We start from the raw sequence: 12,192 nt of genomic DNA on the forward strand, positions 1-12,192 counted from the left end.
CGGGCCCACATCCCTGCAGCTGTTCATCCCAAACCCAACAGCCCCGCACTTGGCGGAGAGGCGGCCTGAGGGCAAGTGGACGCCCCGGGCTGGGCCTGTCCCCAGCAGTGCCCACCTCCTCGGGGAGGCCTCCTGGATGCCCACCTGTCCACTCCACCTGCTGCTGCTTCCAGCCCCGATGCCCACCCCCAGCCCTGACCCATCGGCCCCGTCAGGGGCGCTCCCGGAGCCCCTGGTCACGACGTTTCTACGGCACCACCAGCATGGACGCAAGTCGTCTCAAGGAACTTTAATGAAAGTGTCAGCAGTCTTTCCCCCACACCGCGGCAGGAGAGACGGCTGAGCTGGAACTCGGACACGTGGCTGCCCAGAGACCCACCGCCAACCCCAGCGTGCGGCCAGGCTCGGGCTCCAGGTGCAGGGCCCCGGGCGGCGAGGCGGCATCCGGCTGCTGAGCCTCGAGGAAGGTCACGTCTGGCCCCTAGCTGGTCACCCACCCGGCAGCTTCGCCGCCTGTCAGTGCCGGAGTGTCAGACAAGCAACGGGGATGCCTGGGGACCCAGAGCAACTGCCGCCACGGTGGGAAGAGCGAGCAATCATCCCGCCACTCGGCTGCGTGCATCCTGCGCCAAGAAAGAGCTCGCAGAGGGGAAGGAGGTGCGGCAGGGAGCCAGGATGGGCACAGACGCTGAGAGACAGCTTTCCAGTGTCATCACGGTGCACGCAGATCATGAAGGCTCCAGGAAACAGAAACCGGGCCAGGGCTTTCCAGGCAGAGCACATTCCCCCCAGGGCTGGACGGGATGGGAAGCCAGGCTAGAAAAGTTCGGGGGCCGGAGGCCAGGAGACCCACCAAGTCCAGAGAACATTCGGAGACAGAGGACACCCCTGCCCCCTGCCATCTGCCACACCCTCATCCCCCAGGGGGACCACAGCTCTCCCCACGAGACCAAAGTACAACTAAATAAATACAGTATGAGGACCTAAGAGCTTCGAGTGGCTTCTTTTTCCGTCCCCCGTGTCAGCAGGTCCGCGAGCAGACAGGAGAGGGAGGGGCACGTGACCCCCACGTGCCTGGAGCTCCTGCCCGTCGACACGACGGGGGAGAGCCTCCCGCCCCGCTGGGGACACGGGACAGGGCCCGAGCAGTGCCCCGCGAGACTGGTCTCATCGCGTGAGAAGCGAACGCCTTTTCCTGAGTCGTGCCTACACTTCCCTCCTCTGGTTCAGTGACATCCTCTCTTCCCGCAAGTCCAGCCTGGAAGCTTGGCCTGTTTCTTTTCTCCTTGCCCCTGCCCCTTCTTAGAAAGAAGCGATACGATTCTTCACAGATGTGCGTCTTCAAAATACCTAGAGGTGTCCCCGGTTCTGTCTCCTCTAAGTCAGATGGTCGGCAGGGTAACCAGCCACGTCCTGGCTTCAGCCCAGGAGCGCGGAGTGTGTGCGCAGGGGGGTCGGTCCCTCCAGCTGCTCCGGGGTGGGCGCCCCCACCCTCGGCCTGTTCCCAACCTCCCCCCAATTCCGGGTGCCCAGGAGACTTCCGGAGCAGCTCCCGATGGAAAGAGGGCTGGCGCGTGGAGGAAGACAAGATGCCGCGGTGTACACCGCTTGTCCACAGAGTACATTCTAACATCTTAGTGGGTGTCTGAATCTTGTTAGGAAACAAAAAAAATTAGAGACTATGTATAAAACTTAAAAATATTCAAGTATCAAAAGGCTATTCGGATCAAAGTTTAAAACAAGCTGTCGGCAAGCTGCCGCCGCCACCAAGAGAAGAAAACCTTTACAAGAGTGTGTGGGGAGCGTGCAGCGAGGGGGCGCAGCCGGTCTGGGTGTCGGGGGATCGGGGGAGGGCGGGGTGTGATCAAGCGGACGGGAGGACAGGGGGCAGACGACGGGTTGGAGGAGGCCGGTCTTCTGAGCCAACGAGGCAAGCGTGCGTCTGAACGGTGGGTGGGTTCGCCCCGCCCCGACGAGCCGCGGGAAAGTGCGCAGCCCCGGGCCCCCCGCCCCTGGTGTCCGGGCCCTGCACGTGACACAGGTCGGCGGGCGGCTGCCCACTCGATGCGCCGGAGATGGGCGGAGACAAAGCAGGAGGAAGGCCCATGTCTGCCGCAGAGAGAGACAGAAGCAGGAGGTGAATGGGGTCAGGCGCCACACGGTGTAGACTCGGCTCCTCCAGCCTGGTTACAAAGCAGGACTCGGGCGTTCTGATCTGGGAAATCGACACGCTCCCACCCGCACGGACGGGGCCTGGCCCCCCTCCCTGGGCATGAATCGGCAGTGGTGTTTATTCAGGACGACGACTCAAGAGTCAGAGAGTCTGCTCCTGCCTGTTCCCTCCTCCCCCGAGATGCGCCATCTCGACAGGTGATCCAGTGGACATCTTGCAACTCTCTTAAGTTACATTTCGCAAAAACCACTCCCTTCGCCAGGCCCACGACCGGCGACGCGCTGGCTCGGGGCGCCCTCTGGTGGTGGCGTGGACACAGTTTGAGGCCAGCCCAGGGCCCGCGAGGGCTGGGGGCCGGGACTGCCCCGGCCGCTTCTGCCAGAGGTCGCTGTCTCTTGGCAGCAGCGTGGGCCCGGGGAGGGGGGCCCGGTGACTCCTCCAGGAGGCTCAGCTCCAGCTCTGTGGCCGGATGGCCCGTGTCCCTGGCAGGGCCCCGGGCCGTCCTCTGCTCTCTCGGGGCGGGCCGGGGCCTCTAGACTTCGGTGGAGAAGAGGACACTCTGTCTCCTGCTGTCCGGGGCAGGGATGGCCTCCAGCTGCAGGAAGTACAGCAGCACCTGGACCTGCCGGGCGGAGCGGGAGGGGATGGCGGCTCAGAGAAGGGGAGGCCCCCCCACCCTGACCCTGGCAGAACCCAGGGCCCTGCTGGGGACAACGAGGACCTCACAGCAGAGGCCTGGGGCCCCCCGCCCCCCAGACCGGTCCTGGGATCCCCAGCCAAGAGCAGAGGGCAGAGCCGCGGCCCGCCTCGTGGCCCCGTCCCCAGACCTCAGCCACCTCCCGACGGATCAGTGGGAACCCCTGGCAGGACGCGGGGGTGTGGGACGCAGGCAGCGGCCACAGGTGCGGGCTAGGTAGGTGACCCACCGTACCTGGGACATGACCTCCAAGGACCAGCTGTCGGTCATGGAGATGGCCTGGCTGGGGTTGGCGGGCGGCTTGTTCTCCTTCTCCGAGGGCCGGAGCAGCGTGGGGCCAAACACCGTGGCGAGGTTGTGCAGGGACATTTTATTCACCGTCTCCTTTTCCGCCACCCTGTCGGGGGGTGGTGGGGAAACTGCCGTGACGCCGCCTCGGGGATGGGGGCATGGAGGTGGGTGGGGACCCAGGCCACCCCGGGAGGGCGAGTGGGAGGGCTCCCCAGCTGACCCACCCCGGCTCTTCCCGGTCGGAAAGCAGAAGGCTGGAGGCCCGCAGGGACACCCGAGCCCATGGCTGTCCAGGGCGCAGGGGGACCCACAGATGGGGGGAGCACTACAGAGGGAAGGCCGCGGGAGCCGGGGAGTCTGACGGCAGCAGGGGACCCACCGGGCCCTAAGCACCCCAGAGGAGGGCGGCTACCTTTTCAGGTGATCCAGGAGGAAGAGGAAGGTGAGCAGGTTGGCCTCCGGGAGCGACAGCAGCAGGTTGAGCATGCAGCTCTCCTTCGCCACAGGGTCTGAGAGCGCTGCGGGGGGGGGTGGGGGGCGGTTACTTCTCATAGTGACCACCCGGGGCTGGAAGGCGCCCCCAGGGCCCGGGCCAGTCACGGTCCTGCCTCCTACACTGGCCCCCGGTGAGGGCCCTGGGGTGGGAGCCTGGCCACCCTGGACGCCTTATCTGACCCTCAGAGGGGTCGGGGCACCACACGGGCCAGCGGCGGGGGTGCCAAGCACAGCTGCCCTCCTGGCCCCCTTGGCCCTTCCCACCTGCTCAGGGGAAGCGGAGGCCACAGACCCCCCATCACACCAGCCTTTGCACCTGGGTGGCAGTGGGTGGGGGCAGGTCCTCAGCTGAGCGGCCCTGGCGGGGTTTGGGTGCGGAGGCTGCAGCTGCCCCGAGTGCCAGCGCCCCCCACGCTCCGGGTGGGCCCAGGGTCAGGGTGTACTCGAAAGCCCTGACTGATGGGCCAGGGTCTGGGGCCCCTGAGGAGGACAGCAGCCTCCGAACCCCACACTGGCAGCTGCAGTCCACAGCGGCAGCCCCCCATCTCGGCGACCTCGAGGGACAGGCACAGCGGTCAGCCCGTGGAGGCCTCCCGGGACGGCTAGGTTCCCAGTCCCCCGCCACTCGCAGAGTTTGTGCTGAAACTTGGGTTTCCCTCCAATCAAAGGCTGACAGGAGTGGGGACGGGAGACGCCCCGTGCTCACCGATGCCCTCGGCGAAGTTGGGGTAGAACTCGTCGGTGAAGAGGGGCTCCGGCAGCTCGCGGAAGTAGAGCTTCAGAGTCCCAGCGATGGCGTTCACGTCCATCTCGCTCATCATCACCGACACGTCCTTGTTGTCTGGGGAAGGGCGAGGAAGTGGAGCGGAGCCCTCCATGGACCCGAGTCGGCTCCACCCTCTGAGCCCCAGCCGGGCCGTGTGGGTCACCTGACGGCAGCTTAACTACAGTGGTGGTGTCCCCCCGCCCCGCACCACCCCGGCCAGGGCTCCAGGCCCCCCGCAGCGTTAGGAAACAAGGCTCTTAGACAACCCTGGGGTCTCCCAGCCATATCTGGCAATCGGGACGGTTCCATCAGCCTCTTGGCACCAGACTCGCTGACCCCTGGGCTTGGTCGGCACCTCTCTCACACCCACCCCCGGGGGTGGGCCCCAAGCTGAGCCCCCAAGGGGTAGAGCCGGGGGCGCCCCACGGAAGCCCCTGGTCCAACTTGGCAAGTGCCGCGCGTGCGTGGTCAGCACGGGTTAGGAACCGCCTTCTGTGAACCTCCCTCCCCAGTGGCGCACGCGCCGCACCCACCCCTCCCTCCGGCCAGGCTGCTGAGACACTCACTGACGTCAAAGGCCGCCTTCAGGGCCTGGATGTCCGTGGCCACTCCGGACACGCGGTAGATGCCCACCTCCTCCATGCCCCGGCGCTCGATCTCCTCGACGCACTGGCGCACGATGTACGGCACCTTGGACCGCTCCCTCCTGCAGGGGTGGGGAGGAGGGGGCGGTGCCTCAGCGTCAGCAGCACCGCCCCCTCCGTGGCACCACCGCCTCGCCTCTGGGCACCAGAGCACCAGAGCCTTCCCTGTGTCCCCCTGGACTCTGCGCTCTCACTATCATCACTGCCTCCATCTCATCAGGGTCTTTCCAACAGTCCGGGTGGGCCAGACACACTCCGAGCACACCCACCCCGGGGGCGGGGGCAGGAGGTCGGCGAGGTCAGTCTGGAGCTCCCAGGGCCCTGGGTCGACGGGAGACTGACTGCAAGGGTCCTGGGAAGCGGTCTGGTATCCGAGTTGGGTGGGAGAAAGGGGACCCCTCCAGGCCTCAGGCAGAGGGGAGCCCAGGGCCCGGCAGGCAGCGGGGCCAGAGGATCAAGTCCACAGGGCCGCCTGGCCCCTCTGTGCTCAGCTCAGAATCCTGTGACGCTACATTTCTCTCTTCCACGTCCTAACAGGGAACAGTTCCAGCCCCTGCAGGCAGGACGCCAGAGTAAGAACTTTTCAACTCTTCAGAGTAAGAACTCTGGAGGATCGGTTCAGTCTAGTTTAGCAACTGGATCCGGGACCCAGCAAAGCCCTGTTCCCAGCCCCTCTCACGAGTGGTGCTCGTTTGGGGGTCCCTGCTCCCGCCCAGAGCCGCCCAGAGGAGCTGGGGGGACGGCTGGGGTGTAGCCGGGGGCCAGGCCGTAGCCAGGTGTCCCGCCTGACCACCAGTGAGGTCAGGGCCGGGCCAGGCTCCAAACCGGGGAAAGTGGACTCTGGAGGAAGCGGCTGTGTCCTCAGGCCCGCCCTGAACCTGCACACAAGCGACTCCTGAGACTGACCATGACGGGGCGTTGTGGGGGGGGGGGGGCAGGACAGGAGCTCGGATCCTGACAAATTCCAAGCGAGGGAAGGGAGCCCTGGCAAGCCCGGCTCCGGGGGTGGCACGGGCAGAGGGCGGGACACCCTGAGCTGCTGGGGACTCGTCCGTGGTCAGCACGGGAGGCAGCCACACACAGAGTGCGTGCTGGGGGCCTGCAAGCAGTCCCCGCGCATCGGCCGTGCCCACACGGGCTCCGTCCTGAAGAGACACCCGGGGAGGGCGCCCTCCGCCCTCGGGGACGAGAGACAGGAGCCCCTGCCCCCCGCCACTCACTTGGTGACCACGGCGATCTTGACTCCGAAGACGCCCGTCTGTTTTCGGGAAGGCATCCTCTTCAAGCTGAACTCCCTGCTGGTGAACTTGATTGATAGCTTCACTTCAATCTGCAGGGGAGGGCAGGGGGCATGACCCTCTCAGCCTCCTGGTCCTAAGAGCCTGCTCCCAGGGCCCCACGATCTCAGGCTAAGGTCCAGGTCGGGGGCGGGCTCTGGTCCAACTCGGCAGCAGCTGAGAACAGCCAGGGCCGTCTGAGGACCCGCTTCTGCACAACCTCCCCCCACGACCCCGTGGCTTCTGTTTCTCATTTAATCCTGATTAAAAAGAACCGCTAGACTCCATGTTGCGTGGCAGCCTGCATGGGAGGGCAGTTTGGTGGAGAATGGATCTATGTATCCATATTTGTATCCACCAACTCAATGGACATGAGTTTGATCAAATTCCAGGAGCTGGTGATGGACAGGGAGGCCTGGCGTGCTGCGGTCCATGGAGTCGCAAAGAGTCAGACACAAGACTGAGCAACTGAACTGAACTGGACATACCATATGTATATGTGTGGCTGAGTCCCTTCTACGTTCACCTGAAACTATCACAACATTGTCAACTGGCTATATCCCAATACAAAATAAAAACCTAAAAAAAACAGGCCACTAGAGAAAACGTATAGAGAATAATGTAACAAAAAGCCACGAATCACCTATCAAATGTCAGCACGGTGCCTACATGCTAACCCGCTTCAGTCCTGTCTGACTCTGTGTGACCCCAGGGACTGCAGCCCGCCAGGCTCCTCTGTCCATGGGGTTCTCCAGGCAAGGATACAGGAGGCTGCCACGCCCTCCTCCAGGTATGCCCTACATGCCCAGAGCTTTTCTGGTGAGTGGCAGTGCTTTTTCTTAAGGTCTCAATTCTTACGGGGCACTGAAGTCTAATCAGGGGTCTCAGTCTCTATGGGCAGACCCCAGGGTCCAGGCCCCCTCCATCCCCATGAAGACCCTGGACCCTGCTTTGAGGACGGACGCCCAGTGCCTGGGGGGTGACCGGCACTCCAGCCACAAGTCAGTCTCTGGCCCGCGTGGACTTGGGCCCGCACGCTGCGGTTCCGCCCTGCGGGGCCTCTGCCTTCTCCAGCCCCGAGGGTCTCAGAAGGGACTGGAACCACCCCAACCCTCTGCAGGAAGCAGAAGCCAGCACAGTGCTGGGTGGCACATACCCCGTTCATGGCGATGACCGTCCGCTGCCAGTCTCTGTCCTGCAGGGTCTGGGGGTCCAGCTGAAAGCAAGGGGTCATGGTTACCTGATGCCCTGGGCTTCTGAGCAGAGGCCGGGCCAGGCAGCAAGCCCAAGCCCGCGACTCCTCCACGTCCGAGCGGAATCAGCAGCAGGCCTTGGCTGGTACCTCTTTCCAGAGGCCAAGCGGGGTCCAAACGGAGGACTCACTAGAAAAGTCCTGGAGCCTCAGAGCCCTCCCGCCCCCAGACCCTCGCTGCCTGCATCCCAGGCTCGGCTGGGGGGCGAGTCAGCAAGCACTCAGGCCCTGCTCCCCAGGGATCCCTCCCTTCCCAGTGGCGCTCACGCCCGCCCTGGCAGCCCTGGGGGCTGGGAGCTGTCCTGCTCTCCCAACCCACAGCATCACAGGGGGCTTCACGCAGCTCGGAGGAGGCTGACCAGTCGTGTAGGCGACACTTTGGGAAGCCTGATTTCAACAGCATCTTCTGGGGGTGGGGGGACGTGCCATCTAAGAGCTGGGGACCCTTAGCGCACCCCTCTGGTGTGGGGGCCTGTGCAGGCGGGGTCTCTAATCCGGGTCAGGCCCACCCACAGCGGGGCCTCCCCCTCCTGGGAGGTTCTCGGGCCACACTCCGGGGCCATGGGGACCCCGGCCTGAGGGGCAGGTGTGCAAGCAGAGAGCCAGCACAGACCACTGCCCCGTGGGGCTTCCTGGCGCCCAGCTGCGGTCACGTCTCCTCGGGGGCGCCTGTGGGCGGGGGCGGGGGGACACAGGGCCCTTGCAGCTCCGGGGCCAGTGGAGCTCCCGGCTTCCGACCAGGCCAGGTGTAGCGGGAGCGGGGAGGCTCCCGTGTCCTGACCGCCCAGGAAGCAAGGGCTCAGTGCCCCCAGCTCCCAAGGAAAGGGACAGGGTCCCGTCACTGATGGCAGTTTCATTATTTTAATTAAAAACAAAAAATTTCTCTAGCCACGCTGTGTAGCGTTTGCATCTTAGTTCCTTGCTTAGGATCGAAGCCTTGCCCTCTGCAGTGGAAGCGTGGCGTCCAAACCACTGGACCACCAGGGGAGTCCCCCACGGGCAGCTTTAAAAGGGGAGATAGAGCAGCAGAAAGAGAGCCTTTCTGGTTCCCTCCAGAGGCTGGTAACCCCTGGGCCTTTCTCCCCATCCCTCCCCTTCCAGACCTGAGACCAGCACAGCCAGCAGGGGGACAGGGTTGGGGGACAGAGCCCGGCTCCTGCCCGCCCCAGGGACCCCGGCCCCCCGCAGGCCCACCTTGCCCTTGTGCACGAGGCTTCGGAAGTGGGTCCACAGGGCAGTGCTGCAAGCACACATGTGCTCCTCCCCCGAGGCCGCCCGGGGGCGGCCCGCCAGGCCAGGGTGGAGGTGCCGCAGGAGGGTCTGCAGGGCGGCCGTGCCCGGCGTCTCCCGCGTCCTCGGCCCTGCTGCCCGAGGGGCTGGCGGCAGGGCAGCCGCGCAGTGGACGGGACAGCGGCCGGGCAGCAGCATCGGGCGGGAGTGTGCCGGGCTCGGGCCCCGCCGCCTTTTGACCCGGCTTCTCAGGAAGCCCCGCCTCTGCAGGCTTGCCCCGGTTCTTCGTTTTGTTTGTGTGGGAAAAACACCCCCACCAGCGGCCCGTCAGTTACGGGAACCCCGATGCGTCACGCTTTCCCTCCAGAGCCCAGAAAAGCCAAGCTTCCTTCGCAAGTGGCCGGTTTCCTGCCGGGCAGTTTGGAGCCGCTGAGTAACCCGTGTCTGCCCGGCCAGGCCGCCGCACGGCTGGACCTGCCCCCCACTTCCAGGTCCTGAGAGCCACCGCCGCGATCCCATCCATCCCTGCCGGGGCCGGACTCGGGTGGGAGAACACCCCGCAACCCCCGGAACCGGCCGCCCGGCCCAGGGACGGGGGGCTCAGGGCCTCCGACCACCCACCCCCACCTGCCTGCCCTCCAGCCCCGGGGGTGGGGGGAGACCGTCCACAGGCTGGCCCGGCTCCAAAAAACAGAGCGGGCGGAAGCCACGCGAGGGGGGAGTGCGCCGGAGGCAAGGCCTTGGCCGGGCTCCGTCCACAAACACTGCTGGAGGCTGGCGCTCCGCCTGGGCTATTCACAGCACAGAGGAGTAAACAAGCCGGAGAGGCTGGGAATGGAGCACTCGGGGGTGGGGGGAGGACCAGGAAAGAGCGCCTTTGGGAAAGCCATGATGGGGCTGGGTGGGCGGGGCGCCTCCATTCGCCTCCCCCAGGGCTGGGCACAGGGCACCCCCAGGGAACAAGGGGGGATGGCAGGCCTGGTGGACGGTTGCCCCGAGCTCTGCCTGGAAGGCAGGGGTGGCCTGGCGGTCAGGGATGGACGGCCTGACGGACACACTCAGAGCATCCTCTTGTCCACCCCAGCCCAGGTGGCGGCAGGACCAATACAGGGCAGGCGGCTCCCTCCTCACCCGACTCCTTGGAGACCGCGGTTTCCTCCAGGAAGCGGTCAGTGCCCAGGACGGGCCAGTGGGACCTCCCCGGCCCTCCAGACCGAGCCCCGCGTGTCTTGTGCTGTGACCTGCTCCCTGGAGTGGTCCCCTGAGAGGGGACCAGAGATACCCCCGCCCCCCGGGAGGGGACGCTGCCCTCCAGTCGCTGCCCTCCAGTCTCTCGTCTCACTAGTGCATTCCTGGAGCTCTGACCTCTGTGTCCTTAACTCCTTCCTGCCCTCCCCCGGCCCCAACCCACCCAAGGCCGGAGGACAGCTCTGATCAACAAGACAAGAGAGGGGACCTCCCGGGGCGGTCCCGTGGTTGAGAATCTGCCAGGTGAGGCAGGGGACGCGGGTTGGAGCCCTGGTTCGGGGAACTAAGCCTTCAAGGCAAGCCTCGGGAGTGCACGCGCGGCGACGGAAGAGCCTGCATGACGTGCCGGGGACCCCGAGTGCCACAGCGAGGACCCGAAGCACCCCAATAAACAGGAAACAAACAGTACCAGGGGCTTGTCGAGGACGCTGAGAAACAGGGCCCCTCGCGCACCTCCACGGGGACGTGAACTGTTGCAGCCTCTCGGAAAGAGCAGGCCAGCAGCTCAGAGCCGACCGTGGCTGCCTGACCCAGCGATCCCCCCCACGGCTCTCCACACAGGAAGGAGGGAAGCGTCTGTGAACACGCCGACCGTGACAGGTTCACACGGCGCGAACTGGAAGCAACCCAGGTGTCCACCCGCCAGAGAACAGACAGATAAGCAAAACGTGGTGTGTGCATACGGGCGAGACACGGTCCAGCCAAAAAAGGGAATGCGGTGAGCGCACCGTGACGCGGGTGACCCTCAGAAACGCTTTGCCAAGTGGGGGAAGCCAGTCGCGGAAACCGCGTCACAGAGCGCGAGGCTGTTTACACGAAACACGCAGGGTGAGCAGCTGCTGAGTCAATACGTCGTGGCTGACTCTCTGCGACCCCGCGGACTGTGTCCTGCCAGGCGCCTCTGTCCATGGGATTCTCCAGACAAGTGCACTGGAGTGGGTTGCCATGCCCTTCTCCAGGGGATCTTCCCAACCCAGGGATCAAACCTGCATCTCCTGCACTGCAGGTGGGTTCTTTAGACGGAGCACACCCGTACACAAAAAGTGGATCAGCCTGGGCCTGGGGGTGGGAACAGAGAAACCGCTTTGAGAGGATGGAAACATTCTCAAACGCGATTGTTGTTAATGGTCGTAAAACTGTAAATTACTAAGAGCACTGGCTTATCTTCCTGGGGACTCAGACAGTAAACAATCTGCCGGCAATGCAGGAGACATAGGAGGATTCGATCCCTGGGTCGGGAAGACCCCCTGGAGGAGAGCACGGCAACCCACTCCCGCATTCTTGCCTGGAGAATCCCACGGACAGAGGAGCCTGGCGGGCTAAAGTCCACGGGGTCACAAAGAGCCGGACACAACTGAGTGACTAACGCTTTCACTTTTCACTGACTTCTCTACTTGAAAGGGATGCGGTGGATGTCGGTCAATGAAAAAAAGATGCGGGGTCCCAAACGGGACCACAAGTAGAGCAAGGAGGGCCTGGGCCGCTCTGCACCACTCCCTAAGGCGGCAGAGACTTTTGGACAAGGAAGAGGGCGAGGACTCGGGGGGGGGGGGGCACGGTGTAGCCACCCCCTCCCCCACAGCAGGACCTGCAGGGCCACACGCCCCACGCACACGGCCCAGCTGGGAGAGCACCTGGAATTGCTGGGAAAGCCCCAGTTTAGGCAGGCTGGGCCCGGGAGTCACCAACAGCCTCCCCGAGGTGCCCCCCCCCCCCAGAGAAACGTGTCCACGGGGGATGGGGGAGGCGGCCTGGCTGGGGTCCCGGGCTGTCGTCAGCATGACCAGCCTCCCCTGACCGCCTTCCTTCCTCCTCCTGCTGAGGATCCAGACTCGTAAACAAGCCTGGCCGCCCCCAGCCTGAGTCACAGACCCCCTCCCGCCCCTCCGGGATGTCCCGGGGACTGATGACGGCTCTGAGTCACCCCAGGTCCCAGGAGGGGCAGCGGGGCTGGGGGACCTGAGTCTGCAGGCTCCTCTGACCTGTTTCCCAGCTACAGACAAGCCCTCACTTTTCTGCAATCTGCATTTTCACAAGCTGAAGGTTTGGGGCAACCCTGCGTTGTCAGATGCTGGTTGGCACTCCTTAGTAATGAAGTCTTTTTTTTTTCTTAAGGCAT

General features: G+C 64.7%; 1 protein-coding gene across 2 annotated transcripts in view; it reads right to left on the reverse strand.

Annotated features, from left to right (window-relative positions):
- Positions 1 to 274: 274 nt before the first annotated feature.
- BCR (BCR activator of RhoGEF and GTPase) overlaps positions 275 to 12,192 on the reverse strand; it is an 88,372-nt gene continuing 76,454 nt past the window's right edge. For both annotated transcript variants that reach the window (XM_070475690.1, XM_070475691.1), the window contains exons 17-23: positions 7,500 to 7,559; positions 6,287 to 6,396; positions 4,989 to 5,128; positions 4,363 to 4,497; positions 3,574 to 3,679; positions 3,105 to 3,267; positions 275 to 2,795 (exon numbers count right to left, since the gene is read on the reverse strand). In XM_070475690.1, the coding sequence (XP_070331791.1) occupies positions 2,706 to 2,795; positions 3,105 to 3,267; positions 3,574 to 3,679; positions 4,363 to 4,497; positions 4,989 to 5,128; positions 6,287 to 6,396; positions 7,500 to 7,559 (804 nt within the window). In that variant the 3' untranslated portion in view covers positions 275 to 2,705. The remainder of the gene's footprint in view (positions 2,796 to 3,104; positions 3,268 to 3,573; positions 3,680 to 4,362; positions 4,498 to 4,988; positions 5,129 to 6,286; positions 6,397 to 7,499; positions 7,560 to 12,192) is intronic.

This window comes from Odocoileus virginianus, chromosome 12 (genome assembly GCF_023699985.2).
Source record: "Odocoileus virginianus isolate 20LAN1187 ecotype Illinois chromosome 12, Ovbor_1.2, whole genome shotgun sequence".
In the NCBI taxonomy this organism is placed as follows: Eukaryota; Metazoa; Chordata; class Mammalia; order Artiodactyla; family Cervidae; genus Odocoileus; species Odocoileus virginianus.